General features: G+C 36.7%; 1 protein-coding gene across 1 annotated transcript; it reads left to right on the top strand.

Moving 5' to 3' along the window:
- Positions 1-1527: 1527 nt before the first annotated feature.
- Positions 1528-6947, top strand: LOC127791352 (anamorsin homolog). The gene is made up of 8 exons (XM_052321167.1): positions 1528-1732; positions 3066-3213; positions 4321-4481; positions 4661-4765; positions 5351-5513; positions 5635-5768; positions 6293-6367; positions 6464-6947. Exons 1-8 carry the CDS (start codon positions 1730-1732, stop codon positions 6500-6502), a joined length of 828 nt encoding a protein of 275 aa, XP_052177127.1. The 5' UTR covers positions 1528-1729; the 3' UTR covers positions 6503-6947.
- The last annotated feature ends 17369 nt before the right edge of the window (positions 6948-24316 follow it).

The raw sequence follows: 24316 nt of genomic DNA, 5'->3' as shown, positions 1-24316 counted from the left end.
TATTACTCTCTTTTGGCATTGAGGTGCATGGTGACTTGGTTTCCCACAAACAAAACAATTGTCTTTCTTTTTCTTAAAGTTGGGGTTACTAATTTTGGGCTTGACATTAGACTTAGAATTTTTATTAGAATACCTGTTGTTGTTGTTACCTTTCCTTTGCACCAAGTTGGCCTTTAAAGCAATCTCATTTGCTTTAGCAACCTTTAGTTCCTTCTGATTTGTGTCTTCGATGATGATGTGTACTATGAGATCTGACAATGACAGTTGGTTGTGACTATGCTTGAGTTATTATTTGTAGTCATTCTAGGACTCGAGCAACTTTTCAATCAGCGATCCAACTATAAATTCTTTTGGCAACTTAATCTTTTCAACTTTTAGATCTTCCAGCAACTGTTGGTACTTGTTGATTTGGACTTTGATGTCCTTGTCGTTTATCATCTCTCGTCGATAGTACTTTGCAATAACCAACTTCTATTTGCTGACATCTTTAGCAATTTACTTAGAGATCATGGAACTCCATATCTCCTTTGCTTCTTGTTGGCATGTGCCCAATTTTCCAACTGCTTGTTATCGTCTTTGGGTTTGGATTCGGTTAACACGAAGGCAACTCCATGCACATCAAGTATTAAATGTACTCTTTCTTGCCACCGCTTAAAATTATTGCCATCAAATGCCTCGATCTTGGATATATCAAGAAATGACTTGGCATACGATAATGGTAGGATAGGAGATGAAACATTGTTGGGATTTTCCTCGCTATTTGGATTGGGGGTATTGTTGATAGAATTGTTGTTATCAGAAGAGACCATCTACCTTTTAGAATGTTAGAGAAATTGAAGATGGAAAAGTAACAAAACAATGATGATAAAAAATAAGGTTAAGGGTGATGTCAGTGTCATAAAAGGTAGATTTTACCACACACAATAATAATATTATCAAAGATGGTTACTCCCAGAATATATCAAGCTTTTCTTGTACTACAAGCTATAAAACAATAATAATACAAGGTAATAAGAATAATAAGAAAATTAAACTTAACAATATTTCTCAAAATAAAGGAGATAGGAAGATTAAAATAGAGACAAGAAAAACGATAAGAGAATTGTTGATGGATTGATGGTCAAAAGCTCTCACCAGGTTTCTATAGTGGAAAATTGGAACATTGGCATTGCATTTCTACTACTTACAATTTTGCCACCTCGTTGAAAAGATAAGAATAAACAAAGAAAATAAATTTTATCAAAATTGAACTTGGACTTAAAAATGGCTTTGCTTCAGACAACCAGACATTCAAGAAATCTTGTAAATGGTCAAATTCAGCGATGACCTAACTTGCAAGAAATTCCAATGTTAATAAGATGAAGATTTTTGACTCAATCAATGCCAATCTTCTTGGTTTCGTCAATGCTAGATTATTATTATTATTATTATTATTATTATTATTAAATAATAATAAACATAGAATTTATAAAACTTTTGAAATATATATATATAAATAAATTTCATAACACCTCTCGTCCACGTCACCACTTGCTTTGCCTCTTTCATGCATCCTCATCGCACCAGATCTGTCGACCATCTTCTCTCGCTTCTTCTTTCGTGCTCCAACAATCTAGAAACAGATCAAAGGCCGAACAGGTATCGTATCTTCTAGTCTTCGCGGATACCGGCGTTTTCGAGTTCTTTGAACTGCAGCGACGGCGGTTGTCCACCTCCGGCAGATGATGTTATGGTAAGGTTCAGAATAATTTCCTTCGCACACGTGTTTTTCTTTTATTGTTTACAAAATTGAAACGGAATTTGTGGAATGGCGACTTCTATTTCATCTGTTCTGCTGGAATTTTTTACCCAATTGTGTAATTGAGGCTGCGCCGTTCCCGTACAATTAGCGATTGCCATTCTTTCTTGAATTGCGCTGTGTGAAGAAGGTTCGAGGTTGTTTTCTTATTGCTTTCCCGTTATTCCGTATTCTTTTCGATTTGTATTCTTATTGGCTTTTAACAATTGAGGAATTTTTGGGGAGAAAGAATTGGATGTAGGATTTTGTTTCCGTTTTCCCGGGCCTTGCTAGGTTATGTTTGGAGCAAGGATTTCTCGATGTAAAGCAAAATGGAAGAAAATAGTAGTAACAGTCGTTATCCTTTCTTTGTGTTATTTCTTCCACAAATCGTAGTTCCAAGCCTAGTGTTACTGTAATTTAATTTCACAGTCAAAACATGATACCGTAAATTGGGTTTCAACTACCATTTTAGACTTCTGAATTGCTCCTCCCCGCCCCATTTGATTAACCCATCCGTTTTATTTCTGAAGTTTTATTTTATTTTATTTTAATTATTTTTGGGGTGGGGGTCGGGGAGTATAATTCCAGTATTAACTTATTTCTGGCCTGATAAATAGGACTTTATCTTCTGGAATAGTTCTGTGTGCAACATGTCGTGAAGATAAACTCCTGCCATGGGTGAAGACAAGTAGCAGCAACTATATAATGTACTTATATACTATAAGTGTGTGTGACCTATTACAAGAGATTTCTATTTTTTATATATATTTCCACTCGTTTTATGTGAAGTGGTGTGAATGATCTTCTTTCCCAATTGGAAGCTGACAGCTAGTAGTCTTCTTCTTTCAGTTATTTTTTGGAGATTATATTTTGCATCCCCTAAAGTTTTCATGTTCATTTAAGGAGTCTTTTAAGTACAATGGTTATATATATATATATATATATAGAGAGAGAGAGAGAGAGAGAGAGAGAGAGAGAGGCTGTAAGAGCCTTTTGATAGGGGGCGAACCTTGGTGGCAATTGTAAGGTTGCTCTTTTCTGACTTCAAAGGTTTGAGCCTAGAAACAGCCTCTTTGCTAACCAAGGGTAAGGTTTCACACAAAAATGACACTCTCCTAGCTGTCTCAAAGCGGGGAGTGTCCTGCTCTAGAAACGTCTTTTAAGAGCCTTTTGATCCTCTTGTAAATAGTATAGATGACATCTTTTAAGGTTTCAATTTGATTAACCATTACACATGATGGGAGAATATGTTACATTGATCGTTTTTTGTGAATTTCTTTTGCAGGAGACCGAAATGATGCATGGTAGTGTATTGGCTCTTTCAGATATGACAGTTCTGCCTATTAGTTCAGTTTTAAATGCTATGAAGGTGATAAAAGATGGAGTAGCAGAGCAGATTGATCCTCTAATCATCACTCAAGCTTCATTACTTAGTATGCTTTTCTTGTTTTCTTTCTTATATATTAAGAACTCATGTGTAAGCTACTTGTGTGCCTTAACAATGTTCAAAATGATGTATAGTTATTTTCTTGATTTCCATTCCACTAACATACAACTATCTCTCAAGGGAGTTACATGTTTTATTAAGTTTGATACGTCATAATGGTGACTTTCTATTTCCCTGTTTCTCCGTTTTGTTCTTTCTTTTGCCAGCTTCCTTTATCTTTCCTTTTCTGTGTACCAGTAGGAAATATTTTGGTCATGTCTAGGCAGCAATTCAATCATAAGATGCTTGTCCCTTTGTTTCTTCAGTTGTTTATATCATAAAATAAAGAACCAACAAAGATGCAACAAGTGAGGAAGAAAAAATAAGACAGTTTCTGTAGTATCATTTTGTTAGTTGGAATGGGAGATCTAGCAGGACACAGCTCTAAGACTAGTGCCATTAATAAATTGGCCTATCAAATTATCATCTGAACTTCCTGTTCCAATCAGAATCCATCACTACTTTGGCTTTTCTGCTGTGCCATGAATGTCACCACAAGGAAACACCAGCAGTTAGCACAGATTTGGTGGCAAAATGACAAATCTACCCTACATAACTGTGATCAATGTGGCATGTGGATAAGCCAAGTTACTTTAAGGTATTTCCGGTGTTTGCTTCTTTCGGTCCACATTGAAGAGTCTTGAGAAAATTGTCATTAATGGAAGGATTTTGGGCTATGATGAGTCATCTTCATTTGACATTGTTAGGTTGTACATTTCATCACACACTTCCCGCCCAAAAAAAAATGATAGGTCAGCTAGACAGCTAGTCCATGAACAGCCAACCATTGGAGGTCCTCCACTACCCCTTCTTTTGCCATGAAAATAGATGCCAATCTCGAGTTGGTTCAGTGGGAAAAATGGGAATGTCTTTTTCAAAAATTCAGTTTATGTATTTATTGTAAATAAACATGCTATTTTGTTCTGGAATAACTAGGGGAAGAATAATACTTTGAAAGAACATTTAGTTGCTTTGTTTTTTATTTTTGTATTTAAGGGGGTTCAATTCCTTGTACTCCATGTCAGTATTGTAACATCAGTTGAGAATGGTGCAGATGAGCTGCCTGTAGGTTCATTATCTGTGGATACCATGATATTCATCTGTCAGTCACTTGAGTTCCCCAGCGATCAGTTGTTTAGAGAAATCTGGAAAGTGTTGAAGCCTGATGGAATGGTCTTTCTTCACCACATTTTCAAATCTGAAACTGAGGACAAGGTGATTTAACAATTATGTTGGTTTCCACTTGTTGAAATATCAAGTTATATTTCTTACAAAGACTCTTATGGCAGGCAGCCCAAGGGCTAGGGTGCCTCTTCTTAAATGATTCTTTTTACCTAGCAAAAAAACAAAAACAAAAACAAAAGGTTATATTTCTTACTGTTTCCTCCTTGCAGATAACATCAATTCTAGAGCGCAAGTTACTCCTGGCTGGGTTCTTAGATGTAAAGGTTTTTTCAATTAAATCAGTTATACATTCTGAAGGAGTAGAGTCTCTTGGGGTGAGTATGTTTCTATTATTTTCCTTTTCGTCTTGGTTAAGGAGAAATCTAGTCATCTGAACTGTCAGCCGCATCCTTAAAATCCTGTTTGCCTTCCACATTTCATGTTCCTCTCTGTGTTGGACAGGGTAACTGAGGAGAACTTGTGGATTGTTTTCATATGCATAAGCTTTATATATATATTTATATATATCTATATATATATATTTTTTTTTTGGGGGGGGGGGGGGGGGTTGTCAATCAATCCCACCCCTTAATCCCGCTAGGTGGGGAATTTTTTTTTTTTTGGGTCTTATAAAGAGGATGTGTATTGAAGTGTTCTAATACCTTTGCTTTATTATCTTTCTCTTCTCTCTGAAATTGGAATGAATATTTGATATTCTTGCAATTATGAGGAATTTCAGATTACTGCTAGCACAAACCATGGTTTGTCTCTTGCTCCTAGAGTCTCATACATCTCTGCAAAGCTGTCTAAGTTGCTTAAATTTGTGTGTGTGTGTAGGGGGGGGGGGGGGGGGGGGGGGGGGGGTATATGTATGACATACACCTTACTTTCCATGAACTGGATCTGTTGTCTTTTGATAGGTTAAAGGCAGGAAGCCTTCTTGGAGGATTGGTTCATCTTTTGCTCTGAAGAGGAAGCCCACAAAAAGTTTGCCAAAAGTCCAGATTGATGATGATATGGATCTAATTGATGAGGATAGCCTATTGACTGAAGAAGATTTGAAGAAACCTGAGTTGCCACCTTGTATGACAATGATATTGAACTTCTATTGTTTCAAATGCTGTACTTTCCTAGTTCTACAAAATAGTGCCACCACAATGTTTTTGGGAACCTTTAATTCAAACATCTAATGCAAAATATGCAGTTGGTGATTGTGAAGTTGGAAGTGCAAGGAAAGCGTGCAAAAATTGCACTTGTGGAAGAGCTGAGGTGGAGGAGAAAGTGAAGCTAGGGCTGACAATGGACCAGCTGAACAATCCTCAATCAGCTTGTGGCAGTGTATGTGCTCTGCTAACTTCGTTCATGTACAATACCCCTTTTTCTGAAGTACTCATTCTCTTCTTCCTATGGCTTGTCTAGACTGGATTCAGTTTCGCTAGCTTGTTCATTTAAAAATAAATGTGTACAATGCAATAGCAATTATGGCCTACCTAAACTCTTTGTTTAAGGGCTATGACAATCTCAAGTGGAAAATCCTACAAAAATGGCTAGTCTACCTAGGACTCCATGTTTAACAAAGCTGTCCTGAGTGTGGAGATCAATGTTTGTGGCTTATATGTTCTTTGATCTCACTTAGGTGATCACTTACATTACATATGTCAACCCTGTCATTTGTTTCCTTCAGTCTCATTCACATCTCAGCAGTAGATACATATTGCACCCATATTCATCTCATTCATATCTTACTGGTTTCTCATACATTTTCAAGCAAATGAATACATATTCATTTGTCTGTTTCTTATATTTGCAGTTGTACTGGTTTTAGTTTCTTCTTGGCTTCTAAACATTGTTTGTACATATAGTGTGGCTTAGGCGATGCTTTCCGCTGCGGCACATGTCCTTACCGCGGTCTCCCTCCATTCCAACTCGGCGAGAAGGTAACATAAAGCAGTTCCGGAATTTCCCACTTTTGTTGTCCATTTGATCTATACATTCCATTCAAGAAGGTGCCCAATTTGGATGCATTTACACAGGTTGCTCTATCTGGAAACTTTCTTGCGGCTGACATTTGAGAGGTCGAAAGCCCGGGTTGTGCCTGCTGTGTATCATCGGTTGCTGGACGTATCCTGCTTGGTTTTTGAACATGAGGATGCCTAACCTACTCATTGTTTGATGTGTCGGTCTCTGAAAAGGGCGTCTAGATCACGAGACTCCTCCCGCTTTGGTATGCAAAAAATAAGAAATAAGGCGATTGGCTTAGTTTGGTGCACACTGGCAGTACGATTAAACGTCTGGAAGGAAAACTGCGCTGGACTGCAAGTAAGAGGAGAGGATGTTGATTTACAAGTATGTTGCTTAGAATGTTAAAACGAGTGCTTGTGTTGTCTATTTTAACTTTTTTTGTTTTTTGTCTGGTAAGTACTTTTGAAATAAGAGAGAATACCTTCTTACTGTTTTATCAAATTGGAGCATTTTAATATCCAAAATTGTTCAATAAAACACTATTTTGTTGCACAACCACAATTGTTAAAATCGTGACCAAATGGGCCCAAGCATTTGAAAGTACTGGATATAGATAGTTAAAACAAAAAATCTATTTTTTTTTTTTTGTTTAGTCATTTTGTCTAAAAATATGTTTAAACTAATGGAAGGGTTGTGCGAGTAAAAAAAAAAAAAAAAATTACAACGATGTCCAAAGACATTTTTAAACTAGAAAAAAAAATTTAAGTAAATGGTTCACAAATCACATCTGTGGGTGCAATTTATCCCCAAAAAAATTCAAATTGCAGGATCTATGAAATTTTAGGCAAAGTGGGTACTTTTAGAGTTAGCTTGGGCCAAATTGGGCTCGTACTTTTAGAGTTAGGGTAATTCACTTTCTTATTTTTATAAAAAGTAAATAAGTTCTCTTATTTTTAGACTCAATGTCAAAGATAATTAAAGAATGATACTAGCAACCTAAATTGAACCTAAAATAGTTGCATTTGCAAGTCTTTTAGAATTAAAGAACCCTACCTGGCTAGTCCAAATCAAACGCATGACCAGAGTATGTGTGTGAAGTGTTTGGAGTTTTGTTTTGATTTTATTTAATTTTGGGGGTTAAGGTTTGATTTATGGTAGATTTAACTTTGTTAAGGAAATATAAATGTTTTTAGATGGCATTTAGATACCATCTATTATAAGGAAATATAAATCAACCTTAAGGGGTTTTAACATTAATCACGAGTCTTTTTTTTTTTTATATAAAAAAAAGAAAAGAAATATGACTAGTATGATATACATTTTGAGGGTAATAATCAAATAATTTAATAATAAAATATTAAAATATAATATTTGAAATACAAATATATGAATCAATTATCAACAAGAAGTTAGAAAGAAAATTCTAGCACACAGCAATATTCGAACCTGATATGTTAAAAGCAGCAAACCATACCCATGTTGGATTATAAACTTGAATTTGCATGGTTTTGTAATCCAAATTATCTTTTGTGTTCTTTGTAAATAATGATGTTGGTAGTGTTAAAGAGTTTTGTTGTAGATTATTCACATTAGAATCGTTTAAAATTTAGAAAGGAAATACATATTTAATATTTTTGAGATTTAATCTTGTTATGCTTGTTAAAATAATAAAAGATAAATAAATAAAGAAAAAATGCCTTGTGATGGCCCCATGAGTTGCCACGTGGCAAGCCATCAAGTTGCCACCTGGCTGCTTCATGCAGCCAAGAGGCAGCCCCCAGGCCGCATGGCTGCTTCCCTCTTCTCTGCCACGTAACAGCATAGCCAAGGAAAGGGGGGGGGGGGGGGGCATTTCCCCTCTACCACATCGCCAAGTAACAACGTGGCTAAGGAAAAAAGAGGGGGGGCTCCACCCCCCACCCCTGAGAGAGTCTCTCGGGGGTATTTCACACCCCCGATGGAGGTCACTCAGGTGTGCCTAATGCGAGCCTCTGCGCACGCACCCGCATATGCTCGTGTGCTCGCTCGATCATGTACCCTCATGATGATAATCTCGCCAGACTTGGTCAAAATCGCCTTCGATATGCCTGCCGAGAAAATCAGGTCACACAACACATGGATGCCCCTCTCACCACTATAAATAGGGGGTATTTTCCCTCATTCAGTATGCAATCTCTCACACTCACATCTCCTTCTTGCATTCGACTACTTTATATTTTCAAGAGACTAACTTAAGTATCGGAGGGTTTATGCGGGGACCACGCTAATAATCCCGCAAGACTTGGTCAAAATCTTCGATATGCTCGCTAAGAAAATCGGGTCACACGACACATGGATGCCCCTCCTATCGCTATAAATAGGGGATATTTTCCCTCATTCGGTATGCAATCTCTCACACTCACATCAAGCATTGGAGGGTTTGCGCGGGGACCCTCACCAGCGCCCCTAACCGATCTTTTTTTTTGAATAAGTCATCCATTGCTCTCAATCTAGCCGAATGACTCATCCATCGTTGTTGCCCCACCCCGGGAGACTCACCCATCTCTCCCGATAATTACTCATCGTTTGGACAATTCACATGTTACCTATCACTCGAAAGAGTCATCCTTCCCTTGGGTGAGGTCATCCATCGCTCTGATAAGTCATACGCGGGTCATCCATTGGCAATTTCCCATCTATAAATCTATTGTGGTAGCCGTGCTACAACAATTGGTGTCGTCTGTGGGAAACAACAAAAAACCAAGAAAAACCTTATTCACCATGGCACAAACTCGAAGTGGTCAACATACTCTCTCTCGTGGTGCACAATCACCTCAACGAGAGACCCTTCCTCGTGTGAAATATCAACATCAAACTTCCCATGAGGGCCAGCCACCCCTCACCCATCAATCCACTTGTGAAGGCCAGCTCCCCCCCACCCATCAGTCCCCATGTGAGGGTCATCCACCCCTCACTCAACAACTACCCTTCCTAGGGCATTCACATCCATTAGACATTAAATTTCAAGCTCCACCATTTATCAACTCACATGCCCTTCTGGGGCCTTATTTTCCTCATCGCATTTGCTCAAGTGTACCAGCCCCACCCATGGTTCCTCTGGCTGAGTACGAAGCGTTGCGACAGCAGCAAGTTAAAGGGATGCAAGCTCTTTGTGAAATGGTTGGGATATTGCAAGGTTTGGTTCCTCGAGCCTCAATGCTGGCTACCTTAAGAAAGTTTATACCAAAAACAGTTCCGTCCAATGGGGCACGTCAAGAGGTTCCAAGGAATGGCTCTTATCAAGAGGCTACTCCTGACTCTCATGCACAATCTGCCTCTTCTCGAAACAACTAACCAAGGTCTCCTACTCGAGGGGCTCCTACCCAAACCTCCCCCTGCCAATAAAATCAAGGAAGGGTCGAGCGTCAAAAGACAAGTGGGCGAAGCCCTCATATGGGGAGATACTCTGAGACAGTGGCCAACACCCCTATAGAGGGAGGAAGAAACTCTTCTAAACCAGTGTCAAGGTGGAATGATGAGCTCAATGACAACCCTATGACCTTTAGTGCCTGGGAGACAACGAATATGAAGAAAATGATTGAGCAGGTGTTGTAACAAAATAAGTTATTACCAATTTCAGAAGAGCAATCACGATGGAGGCTATCATTTGTGGTAGAAGTAATGGAAAAGCCCTTACCCAAAAAATTTAAGATGCCCCAAATAACCCCTTACTCTGGCAAGGATGATCCTTATGATCACATGCAAAACTACGAGTCTTTGATGATGCTCCATGGATAAGACGACGCGATAATGTGTAAGGCCTTCCCATTAACCCTAGTTGAACATGCTCGGGCTTGGTTTAATGGTTTACCCGAAGCATCCATTTCCTCGTTTGGACAACTAATGCAGAATTTATCAAAGCATTCATTATTAATAGCTAGAGGAAAAAAGACGCGACATACCTTCTTAGCATTCGACAGGGGAGCAAGGAGACCCTACGCCATTATGTGGACAGATTCCGAAACGCTACACTTGAGATTTATAACCTATTGATTGAGATAGCAGTGTTCGCTATGTTCCAATGGGCGCGACTAACTTCTTTCCAAGAATCCCTATCTCTAGACTAGCCAAAATCCTTGGTAGATTTGTTCGGCAGGGCCAATAAATATATACACCATACAGAAGTAATGAGGACTATGGCAATGTATGAAGATAGAGAGCGAAAAAGAAAGGAACGAGATATCGAAGAAGATCTTGATCGACGACAAGAGAGGGCTTGAAGACTGGATGATGTCAGGCCCCAGTTCAATCACTATTCCCTGCTTACCCAACCTCGATCTTCCATATTGACAACCATAGAAGGATTAGGCCTAATCAGACTTCCAAAAAAGATGGATTGACTTATTGGGAAGAATCAGGATGAGTACTGTCGATACCATAGGACTCGTGGCCATTCCACCAATCAATGTCGGGAATTGAAAAATCAAATTGAGATGCTTATCCGGGAAGGGCACTTACAAAGATATGTGCGAGAAGAAAAAGGAAATAACAAGGAGCTATAAAGAAGGGAAGAGAGGCTTGAAACACAAGAAATACATAATCCAAGACAACAAAATAAAGGAAGCGACTACAGACAGAATCCACCTATGGATAATGAACCAATACATTAGGTTATACACGTCATTTCGGGTTAGTGAAACCTTGGTTGGTGACAGCTCCTCTTCCCGAAAGGCTTATGCCCGTTTAACCTACCGGGTCAATTTAGTAATAGAGGTTAGAGAAAATGAAGAGCCCATTATATTCACACCTGCTGACAGAGGAGATGTAATCATTCCACATGATGATCCGATGGTAATAATCTCAGCTATCATTGCAAAGCACCCAATTGAGAGAATTTTGGTAGACAGTGGCAGCTTAGTTAATCTCATTTATTGAAATTGCTTTGAGCAAATACACATTTTTCAAGATTAACTGAAAAAGGTCTCTTCCTCTTTATATAGTTTTACCGGGGAGACTATCCCGGTGGCTGTTTCAATTCAATTGCTAGTCACATTGGACTTTGATCCTCAGAGCACAACATGCCAGGCCTGCTTTATGGTGGTTAAAGCCTCATCAACTGCATACAATATAATTTTTTATCGTCCCCTGCTCAATGACATGAGAGCTATAGTCTTTTCCTGCTATCTATTGATGAAATTTCCTACACCCCGAGGAGTGGGACAAGTCCGAGGGGATGGAAGGCCCGCACGTGCTATGTTGCATCTACAAAAGGGAAATAGAATGAAGAGACTTTATTGATTTGCAAGCAAACTATGCAAGATTAAGTTGTATTATTTCCTTTATTTGAATTATTTACATTGTAATAATGTGAGTCCAAAATGGTACTGTGGACGTAGGCACATTTGGCTGAATCACATCAAAATGCTTGTACTCACTTCTGCAAATAAATTATCATTATGGCGTCCACTATTATCTACTAGATTCCATCAAGGGTTTTTTCTCGAACGAAAGACCCATTGCCCCGCGTGTAGCCTGGTAAGGAGATGAAAGCTAAAAGCTCATTGCCCCGTGCATAGCCTGACAACGAAGTGAAAGCTAAAAGCTTGTTGCCCTGCTCATAGCCCGACAACGAAAAAGATAACAAGCCCATTGTCCCGCACGTAGTCCGACAATAAGGGAAAAATAAGACATTGTCCCACACATAGCCTGACAATGGGGTGAAAATAAAATTGTTGTCCCGCAAAAAGCTTGACAGAAAGGAGCCATAATATTTGTTATCTCGCGAACAACCTACACCGCTTCGCTTGGTGACCTAAGGCCCATTGCTCTACTACTAGCCCGACAACGAAGTAAACACGGAAAGACCTGTTGTCTCGCTAACAGCCCGACCCCAAGGTGAAAATAACAAGTCTGTTGCCTTACTCATACCCTAGCAACAAGGAAAAGCCAAAACTAATTGCAGACGTAAGCGATACGCCAAATCGGGAAAATAAAAGATGTATATTCTTTTTAATTGCGAATGTAGGCGTCACACCAAATCACGATAACAAAACATGTTGCAAACGTAGACGTTATGCCAACAATACTAGAAAGCATGTACACGCGAAACTTGGGAGCCGCGACATTATAACAAAAAAGACCTATTACTTGACAACAAGGAAGCACATCCCATTGCCCCCACAAGTAGCTGACAATGAGAAAGTATAAGACCGTTGTTGCACGATTAGCTATACATCGAGGAGGCATAATATCAATGGCCACACAAGTGACTTATGCCGCTTCGCCTGGTGTCCGAATGATGCAATAGTTGTTGTCCTACAAGAAGATATGTCATATTCCTCATTTTACAAGTAATCCGACAAACCAGGAAATGGAGCGCCAATCATCACGAACACCCTTGGATTCGAAGAAAATTTCTCAATATGCCAATTCATCTCTCGGCAAAATGTAGATACATATATGAGCCAATAACGACATGATCACTCTTGACTTGATTTGAAGATTTTTTCGAGCCCCTGTCATCTCGAGAGATGGGAGCATATGAAGAAATCATGTTTATACTCCTAGAAGATGAAGAACTGAATGCATGGATCACAGCTGCAAGGGAAGGATCTTCAACACGTCATGCGAAGACTCTGCCACTTCTTCTTAAAGCCATCGCACTTATAAGGAGTTGAAATATGAAACTACCAGAGCCACGAATAACACAGAAGACTTGTTGAAATAATGGCTAAATGAGAAACTCAAGCCTTCTTTTATAAGGGCACATTGGTAGCAGAATGCCAAAGACAACTACGAAAGACATAAAAGAGAAAAAATAGCCTCTTAAAAATAGGGTAGTATTACAGGCAGAATACTCTTTCTCTAGGGAGACCCGATAAAAAGAGTAGGGAGCATTTGTTATGCCTGTTAAAATAATAATAAATAAATAAATATCACGTGGTAAGCCATCAAGTTGCCACCTGGCTGCTTCATGCAGTTAGAAGGAGGTCCATGTGGCCACTATGGCCGCTTCATTTTCATCTCCCACGCTGGCTATGCGGCAGTGTTGCCAGGGAAAGAGGGAACGCTTCCTCCATCCCCCACGCTGCCACTTAGTAACGTGGCCAGTGAAAGAGGGGGCACTTCCCCCTTTGCCACGTAGCAGCGTGGCTAAGGAAAAGATGAGGGCTGGAGCCCCCCACCCCGAGAGAGTTTCTCGGGGGTACTTCACACCCTTGATGGAGGTCACTTGGGGGTGCCTAATGTGCGCCTTTGTGCAGGTACCCACATATGCTCGTGTGCATGTTCGGCCATGCACCCTCGCACCGATAACCCCGCAAGACTCGATCAAAACTATCTCCGATATGCTCGCTGAGAAAATTGGGTCACACGGCACATGAATACCTCTCCCATCGCTGTAAATATGGGGTATCTTCCCTCATTCGGTATGTAATCTCTCACACTCACATCTCTCTCTTGCATTCGACTACTTTACATTTTCAAGAGACTAACTTAAGTATCGGAGGGTCTGCACGGGGATCCTCACTCTCGCCCCTAATCGATCTTCTTTCTTGAATAAGTCATCCATCGCTCTCAATCTAGCTGAGGGACTCATCCATCGCTGTTGTGACCCCTGGGAGACTCATCCATCGCTACTGCTACCCCCGGGAGACTCATCCATCGCTCGCTCCACCCTAGGAGAGTCACCCATCTCTCTCGATAATTACTTATCGTTTGGACAATCCACACGTTACCCATCACCCGAAAGAGTCATCCTTCTCCCGGGTGAGGTCATCTATCGCTCTGATAAGCCATACGCGAATCATCCATCGGTGGTTTCCCATCTATAAATTTATTGTGGTAGCCGTGTTACAACAAATCTAAATATAAATGGTATTTCTTTGATTTTAAAATTAACTACGATTTTTCTTAGTTCTAAAAACTTCATGCCACTTTTTACCATATTATTAGATAACGGTTGGCAATTTTTTTTAAATACCAACACCAACATTTACTACGTCTCCATTCTTTTCTCTTTTCTTCGAGGGACATTTATCTTTTCAATTTTTTCTCTAATTTATATTTAGTACTTATTGCATTAATAATTTAAAATTTTTAATTACTTTGAAATAATAAATATTAATTACTGTAAAATTAATAATGAATTTTAAGTACATGAGTTTTTCAATGTTAATCATGGGTTTTTCAATACATTATTATGTAAATATTAAACATTTAATTAATCTATCAATTAATAAAAAATAAATACTATTTATGAGGAATATGAATAGACACTTAAACTATTAATTAAGTCATAGAAAATTATTTATTAAATAAAATCTCATCTTTATATAATATAATAATATATAATATCTTTATGTATATAAAAATATGATAGTCTGAAAAAAAAAATTCCCCCCAAAACTTGCATTAATAATTTGCATTTAGTACTCATTACATTAATAATTTATATTTTGTAATTTGCATTAATAATTTAAAATTTTCAATTGCTTTGAAATAATAAATACTAATTACAATAAAATTAATAATGAATTTTAAATACCTCAATTTTTCAATGTTAATCATGGGTTTTCCAATATATTATTATGTGAATATTAAATATTTAATTAATCTATCAATCAATCAAAAATAAATAATATTCATTAGGAATATGAATGCCACTTAAAGTATTAATTAGATCATATAAAATTATCCATTAAATAAAATCTTCTCTTTATATAATATAATAATATATAATATAATATCTTTATATATATAAAAGTAGGATAGTCTGAAAAAAAATAAATTTCCCCAAAACTTGCCGTTAATAATTTGCATTTAGTGCTTATTGCATTAATAATTTGTATTAATAATTTAAAATTTTCAATTGCTTTGAAATAATAAGTACTAATTACTGTAAAATTAATAATAAATTTTAAATACATGAGTTTTTCAATCCTAATAATAGGTTTTTCAATACAGTTTATGTGAACATTAAATATTTAATTAACTCATCAATTAATTAAAAATAAATAATATTTATGAGGAATATAAATAGACACTTAAAGTAATAATTAAATCACAAAAAATTCTCATTAAATAAAATCTTATCTTTATATAATATAATCTTTATATATATAAAAGTAAGATAATCTGAAAAAAAAGAATTTCCCCCAAAACTTTCATTAATAATTTACATTTAATACTTATTGCATTAATAATTTAAAATTTTCAATTGGTTTGAAATAATAATTACTAATTACTGTAAAATTAATAATGAATTTTAAATACATAAGATTTTCAATATTAATTATGGATTTTCCAATACATTATTATGTGAATATTAAATATTTAATTATTTCATCAATCAATCAAAGAAATATGAATAGACACTTAAATTATTAATTACGTCACAGAAAATTATCCATTAAATAAAATTTTATCTTTATATAATATAATAATATATAATCTTTATATATATAAAAATATGATAGTCTAAAAAAAAAATTTCCCCCAAAAGTGCATTAATAATTTGTATTTAGTACTTATTATATTAGTAATTTAAAATTTTCAATTGCTTTGAAATAATAGTACTAATTATTATAAAATTAATAATAAATTTTAAATACATGAGTTTTTTAATGCTAACTATAGGTTTTCCAATACATTATTATGTGAATATTAAATATTTAATTAATTCATCAATCAATCAAAAATAAATACTATTTATAAGGAATATGAATAGACACTTAAAGTATTAATTGAATCACAAAAAATTGTCCATTAAATAAAATCTTATCTTGATATAATATAATAATATTTATATATATATATAAGTAGGATAGTCTAGAAAAAAAAAATTTCCTCTAAAACTTGCATTAATAATTTGTATTTAGTAATTTACATTAATAATTTAAAATTTTCAATTACTTTAAAATAATAAGTACTAATTACTGTAAAATTAATAATGGATTTTAAATACATGAGTTTTTTAATGCTAATAATGGGTTTTTCAATACATTATTATGTGAATATTAAATATTTAATTAATTCATCAATCAATAAAAAATAAATACTATTTATGAAGAATATAAATAGACACTTAAAGTATTAATTAAGTCACATAAAATTGTTCATTAAATAAAATCTTATCTTTATATAATATAATAATATATAATATGAAAGTATAATAGTTTGTAATTTTTTTTCCCTCAAAAAATCTATTAAGCTGTTTTTGTCTCTAAAAATTATATTAAATTTGCATGGGTTTTCTAAGAAATATTAATAGATAACTTCAACTATTAATTAAGTTATAGAAAATTATCTATTTATTTAAAATTTTATCATTATATCTTTATTATATATATAATATTAAAATAGGATAGTCAGGTAAAGTATTTTGCTAAGTGTCAATCAATAGTGAATTTTTTTCCTCAAAAACTTGCATTAAATCAAAGGTAGTGATTAATTAATTATTAATTTTACTTTAATAATTATATTATAATCTTGAAAATGTGAATCTTAACAAATTTATAAAAAAATATTTAAAGTAGTCAAATGCTTGGATTTTTTAATACTAATTAATATTTAAGGAATTACATTTTTAAGACTATGGAAGAAATCAAAATTCATATTTTTAAATTTTGTTATTATTTAAAAACTTATTCTTACTCACATTTAAAAAATTTAATTTATATTTATAATATAATAAATAGAAAATAACGAACGTCTTTGAGTGGATTTATTATAAATTTTATAATATTTATTTATAAATAACTATATTATAATAAATAAAAAAAATTATAAGTATTTTTTCAAATGACCTACTTAATGTGTTAATTGTTCTTTATAACATTGAATGATGATATATTGAATTAAGAGTGTTTTCCATTAGTATATTGAATAATGAATAATTAATTAAACTTAAATTTTGATAAAAGACTGAGTATTAAAAGAAAAAAAAAACTATAATTATCAATTATGTTAGAATTATTTAAAATAATGAGTTTAATCTTTTATTTTTAAATTAAACTCTTTCGTGTATCGCACAGGTTTACCACTAATGTATTTATAGTAAAATGATATTATGGGTGTGTATCCATTCTTTTATATTTTTCTGATTATGTTATACTATAAATATGTTTCTGGCTATAGAATTCTTAATCTGAATAATTAGCAAATCGCAAAGGTCGGCACATTGTCTTCCTCCTTGTTCGGTATAAGATACTGAAAGATAAGTGAGAGGGACCGTTATGCTCGTCTTGCGATGCTTGTTAGCATGCGGGCTGATCTCATGGGCCAGTTTGAGTCTTGCCAGACTGCCATGGAAATGTGGCAAAAGTTGAAGATCACTTTTGGTTAGACATCTGCAACAAAGCTTCGTGCTTTATAATTAAAATTTCAACAGTATGTCAAAGACCTGAGGCACAACATGGCTAAGCATTTGAGAGTGATGGGTTCACTTATTAGAGATCTTCAGAGTGTGGGAGTAGCGCTTACTAATGAGCAACAACTCTTAGGGGTGATCAGATCCTTGCCTGACCCTGAGTGGTCTCAGATGAAGCTCCTTATGACACACAGCGAAAATATCAAAACTTTTGATGATATTTCACGTCACTTGGAGCTTGAGGCGGAGCGCGTTGAAGCAAACTGTGCGGCGGCTTTTGTAGCCAAGGTCGACAGACGTGAGGGCTTCGGGCCCAAACACAAGAGACAAGGATCGAAGACATTAAGGCCTACACCTAATATTGGCAAGAGCAAGAAGGACAAAAGAGGACACGTGGAAAGAAAGACTTGTCCAAATTGAAATGCTATAATTGTAAGAAGAAGGGTCACTTCGCTCGGGATGTTCCAAAGCTGAAGAAGGTATATTTCTCTTATTATTTCCATTTGATTCATGTTTGCTCGCATGCATTAGTTGCATACTCACGTCCTGAGTGGATTGTGGATACAAGAGCAACACGACACATAAGTGTTAAGAAAGAAGGGTTTGTAGATTACCACCGGGTGCCAGCGGGAACTCAGTACGTCATGCTTGGGAATGGCACACAAGAAGAAGTTCTTGGAGTTTGTTTGTTCCAGCTCAAAATGAAGAATGGCAAGATTCTTCTCCTGAAGGACGTTATGTATGCTCTTGGAGTCTGGTGTAATCTATTATCAGTAGCATGTTTATTAGGACAAGGTTATTCTTTTATTTTCCATGATACTGGCCTGAACATCTATTTGGATGATACATTCTTTGGAGGTGGTTTCTTAGTAAATGGTTTTTTCAAACTTAATTTGGATCATGTTTTTAATAACCATTCTATTGCTTTAGTCTCTTCCACTTCTTCTAACATAAATGTTGATTGTGATTCACGGCACAAGAGACTTGGCCATGTGGGTCAAGAAAGGCTGGCAAGGCTGGCGAGAGAAGGTCTATTGGGATCTCTCAGTAAAGTGAGACTCACTGTGTGTGAGCCTTGCTTAGCTGGTAAGGCCAAGAAGAAACCTTTTGGTAAGGCTTCCTGTGCATCTTGTCCTTTGGAGTTAGTACACTCCGACATATGCGGTCCTATGAATACGAGGGCACGTCATGGTGCATCATACTTTATTACCTTCATAGACGATTATTCACATTTCGGTTATGTGTATCTAATTTCTCACAAGTTAGAAGCTTTAGATTGTTTCAGACGCTTTGTGCATAAGGTTGAAAATCAGATGGATAAGAGCTTAAAAACTCTTCAAACCAATAGAGGCCGTGAATATCTTTCTGATCAATTTAGAAGTCTATGTGAGGAAAAATATATAGTTCGACATCTACCCATTCCCGGCACTCTACAACAAAATGGTGTTGCAGAACGCCGGAATAGGACTTTGTTGGAAATGGTTAGATCGATGCTAGTGCAGGCGAATCTCCCGATTAGTTTCTAGGGAGATGTGTTGTTGACTGCAGCCTACATTCTTAATCGTGTTCTAAGCAAGTCCGTGCCTTCTACCCCTTATGAGTTATGGACTGGAAGAAGTCAAAACTTGGATCACTTACGGCCTTGGGGATCAGCTGGATATGTTCATAGCACGTCCCACAAGTATGGAAAACTTGGACCAAGAGCCAGCAAGAAGGTGTTCATTCGGTATCCTGCGGGTTCAAAAGGACACGTCATGTATGGTGAACATCCTAGTGGGGGTTTGACTGAGACAGAATCTCGAGATGTAGAGTTTCTTGAGGATGAGTTCCCAGGAATTGGTGAGGTTGATAAGGACTCCCAATTGTATGAGTTACAAGAGGAAGTTTCTTTTGTCAGTGGGAGAATTCCTACAGTTAGTGGGAGTGAACCCATAGACAGTACTTCAGAGACTCAAGTAATTCGACGTAGCCAAGGTGGGCTTATCCCTCGTCGTCATTTCGATGATATTGAGGGAATGGTACTTATGTGTGCCATGTCGGATGATAGTGAGCCGACTTCTTATGTAGAAGTCTTAACCTTCCCAAACTGAGATCAATGGATGATCGCTATGAAAGAGGAAATATACTCGATGGATAAGAACAAGGTATGGGAACTTGTTGATCTTCCATCAAACAGAAAGACGATTGGTAACAAGTGGGTCTTGAAAATCAAACGCCGAGCTGATGGATCGATCGACAAGTATAAAGCTCGTTTGGTCGCGAAGGGCTACACCCAAATGGAGGGTGTAGATTTCTTAGAGACATTTTCTCCTGTGGTGAGATTTGACTCTATTCGTGTGATTCTAGCCATCGTCACTCATTTAGATCTTGAGTTACACCAGATGGATGTCAAGACATCATTTCTCAATGGAGAACTAGACGAGGAGATATATATGGATCAACCCATCGGTTTTGTTACTGAAGGGCAATAGGGCAAAGTGTGCCATCTCAAACGATCCATATATGGTCTCAAGCAATCGTCTAGACAATAGTATCTACGGTTTCATGAAGCCGTCACCTCTATTGGTTTGACCATGATTGTAACATCCAGTAATCCTAGTGTTATGAGAATGAGAAAGGAAGTAGGAAAACTTCCAGAAATACCCTTGAGAATGTGTTAGATCCTTGAGAATATTGGTGCCCTATGAGAGGGGAATTTTGGTAATTTGGATAGTGAAGTCCAATAAAAAAAGTATTTTGATAAATTGAAAATAATTCCTATGTGGAATTAGGTGTGTAAGTGAATTGAATCCCAATTGTGAATTTATGTGGAGATATGGGATTAATAATTCATAAAAGGGTATTTTGGTAATTTGAAGAAAATTCCATAAAGGAATTTAATTATGGAATATGGAAAAAATGGTGGATATTCAATTATGTGGTAAAGTAATTAATTTTCCCTATATTAGAGAATAAATATGGTGATGCCACATGGATGGATGAGATTAGAACTTGGAAGCCAAGGTTAGTGTCTTGGAATGACATATAGCTTAATGTGGTTTAAGTTAAATGAGAGATTAAATTAAATACAAAAGAAATGCTAATTAGTCTTTTAAGCATTTAATGTGGAGCATGATTATGGTGAATTATATAAATCCAAATGAATTGAGAAATTAGTCACCCATTAATGCTTTGGAAAATATGGGATTTATTTAATTGCATAAGTAAAGATTTATGTCTCTCATGTAATGGTTGGAAAATAATCAAATTAAATTAATTGGAAATAAAAAAAGAAAATTTCCAAGTGATCTAATGGTTGTGCTTGAGTCTTGGAAGTAGAATAAATCCAAAGGTGGGGATTCAAAGAGAAGAAATGGCATGGATTGCCAAATATTAAAGAGATGAGTGGTTGAGATTAAAACTTTCAAAAGCACTTGGATTGTGTTTTTAATTGAAGGTTGAGATCTTCTCTTGAAAAGTGAATAAAATTCAATGGATGAGATTAATCAAGATAAAGAGTATGGATTGTGCTTTTTCCTAGAGAGGAGATTTGTTTATTTGAAATGGAAGATGGAGATTTAATTCTCCTTAAGCACATGGATTGTGCTTTTAATGAATGGTGGAGATCCATTCTTGAAATTGGAAAATGGTAGTATATAAGGGCAAGTAAGGAAGACTTGTTTTCCCTTTGGCCATTTGAAGAAAGAAAGAGAGAAGATGAAAGAAATAAAGAAGAAAGGGAAGAATGGAGAAGAAATCAAGGTATGTTTCATACTTCTTCTCTTTATTTAGTATTCTTGTATGCAAAGTGAGTTCTTGTTGGAATGCCATCTTAGATAGGAGAAGATGATGATGGAAGCTCTCTTGAGAAAAGGATTTCAAGCTTCAAAGAGAATAAAATAGGTAAGGGATGGCCCCATGGGAGGGTGGCCTTGCAATGTGTAGTAAGTATGGTTCATAAATGTATATGTTGCATTTGGCATGTTCTTTTATGTTCATGAGATTTATGGCCATAGGTTAGTTTGGGAACATGGTTGAAATGGTGGGTTGATGCCTCTAACCTTGGTGGGTTGTGAGGGCAAAGAGACCTAGCCACACTTGCATGCATTTGGTATCATATAATCTTGTTGTGTTCATATTTATTTTGTATTGCACCCTTATTGAGCTTAATAGCTCATGAGGTTTTTACCCTCATATATAGGTTGTGAAAGTATGGGAAAAATCAAGACAAAGTGAAATGGCATGTGGAGGCATAGAAATGAAGATTCAAGTGTGTTGTATGGCTTAAGGTAGCCTATTTTGTGGCATTTGATTTATGTAATGTAATGTATTTGGTTGGTAATGGCTTGTTAAAGCCTAAGATCATGTGTGTATTTTATATCTTGGGAGTGTTTTGACTTTATTTTAAAATGAGATATTGGCTTATGGCATGTTGAAGCCTAAGTTGTGGAGAAAGTCTCATTTTTTTGTGTGTTGTGGAAAACACCCAAGAAGTAGAATAATAGAAATTTTTGTTGTGTAATGAGGCTTTGGAATGAGAAAAGTGGAGGTTTTGATGCAAATTAAAGGTGTTCAAATTTCTGGAAAATTTGGGGTTTAAAAGCCCCCCCCAAAAAAAAGAAAGAAAAGAAGTGAAGATGGTAATAGGGGCAGCAGTAGCAGCAGCAAGACTGGGGGCGTCCTGGGCCAGGCGGGCTGGGGCGCATGCGCGCGGGCGGGCGCGCGTTGGTGTGCGGGCCCTGCGGGCAATGCGAGCTGCCAGCGTGCAGCTGGGCCCCGGGGCATTCTGTGGGCCCCGTCGGCCGAAATTTTTTTAAAATTTCAAAAATTTGGGAATTTTTGGGGCAATTCTTAATTGATTTTGGGCCCTGGAGAAATTTTCAAAATAAAGGGATTTTTCGAGCATTTTGGAAAAAAATGCCGAAATTTTGGAAAATTAAAAATGATGAGTTTTTCCTCCAAAATTGGTAAAATCAATGGATTGATTGAAATGATGATTTTTATAGAGCCCGGTAAAATTCGTGGATGGAAAAAGAGTTAAATATAAATAAGAAAATGGCGATTGGGCATCTTCATGAGATTTCTTTTAACCAAATGCGGTGTGGTTAAAGCCCAATTCTGGTAGTGAATCCTGGGGTTGAGGGAATGGAAGGACAAGTCTAGTTCCCGCCTAGGGCGTTTCGTCTTGAAACATGGTCCGCCCTTCACCAAAGGCCAGGCAGGTGGACAATTCAGGTAATTGTTCACGAGTGGCACCCGTAAATGGGAACGGGGCGTCACAATGATGGAGGAAGACCATTGTGTGTATGTCCAATGGACAAAAGATGGGTTCTTGATTTTGTCCTTATATGTAGATGACATCTTATTGGTTGGAAACAACTTGGAGATGATCAACACCATTAAGGAATGGCTATCCTCTGTCTTTGAGATGAAGAATTTAGAGGAAGCGAGTTATATCCTCGGAGTTAAGATCTCGAGGGATCGCTCAAGGAAGCTTTTGAGTTTGTCTCAAGAGACATACCTTTGTAAGATCCTTGAACGGTTTAGTATGGATAACTCAAAGCCTGTTGATACTCCAGTTGATAAGGGTTGCACCTTGAGTACTAGTCAGTGCCCTAAAATAGAGGAAGAAAGGAAACTAATGGAAAAGAAACCATACGCTAGTGCTGTTGGGAGTCTCATGTACCTTATGAAGTCTACTCGTCCTGATATTTGCTTCGCTGTTGGGCTAGTAAGCAGATACCAAAGTAATCCTAGTGAGAAACATTGGAAAGTTGTCAAGAGAATCATGAGGTATCTACGTGGTACTTATGATTATGCCCTAGCTTTCCAAGGTGGAGATATGAAAGTACGTGGTTACACTAATGCTGATTTTGGCGGAGATATAGATGATAGTGTCTCCACATCGGCATATGTTTTCACTCTTGGTGGAGGCTCTATTTCTTGGCGAAGCAAGAAGCAAGATTGTGTTGCTCAGTCAACCATGGAAGCAGAGTATATGGCTAGCTCAGAAGCTGGAAGACATGCATCCTGGCTTAATGCTTTCATTCGAGAGCTCGGGATAACAGTTCAGGCTGATGAACCTGTCGAAATTCATATCGACAACACGGCTGCGATGCAGTTCGCACATGACCCCAAATTCCATGATAAAGGAAAGCACATAAGAAGAAGATATCACTACATTAAAGGATTGATCAGGGACAACAAAGTAATTTTAAGTTATATTCCTAGCGCTGAAATGTTGGCTGTCCCATTGACAATGCCACTTAGCAGGAATGTATTTGAATCCCATGTGAGGCGTATGGGATTACGTAGAATTTGAGTTCTACATTTGATCACTGTTTACAACATTCATTTTGATTTATGCTGATGGATATTTGTTATCTTATTTGATGGATATTTGTTATCTTCTTTTTGTTTTCATTATATGACATTGTGTTGTTGATATGGAAAACATGAAAATAATTGCACGTGTTTGTGAATGTCACCAGGCTTGGATCGGTCCACTCACGCGAACGATTGCCCTGACACTTGTGTGGTGTGCAGGATGAGACAACTTACTGTTGGACTTATGTGGTCAGTGTAAGTGCCTTGATAC

The sequence above is a fragment of the Diospyros lotus genome, chromosome 15 (assembly GCF_014633365.1).
Source record: "Diospyros lotus cultivar Yz01 chromosome 15, ASM1463336v1, whole genome shotgun sequence".
Classification (NCBI taxonomy): domain Eukaryota; kingdom Viridiplantae; phylum Streptophyta; class Magnoliopsida; order Ericales; family Ebenaceae; genus Diospyros; species Diospyros lotus.
This window is presented reverse-complemented; position numbering and strand designations above follow the sequence as displayed.

What these genes read in the sequence shown, in the direction of transcription:
- LOC127791352 (XM_052321167.1), top strand. An exon ending in AAGGAGTAGAGTCTCTTGGG is followed by an intron (nt 4,766 to 5,350) that starts GTGAGTATGTTT and finishes GTCTTTTGATAG; the next exon opens with GTTAAAGGCAGGAAGCCTTC. An exon ending in GAAACCTGAGTTGCCACCTT is followed by an intron (nt 5,514 to 5,634) that starts GTATGACAATGA and finishes CAAAATATGCAG; the next exon opens with TTGGTGATTGTGAAGTTGGA.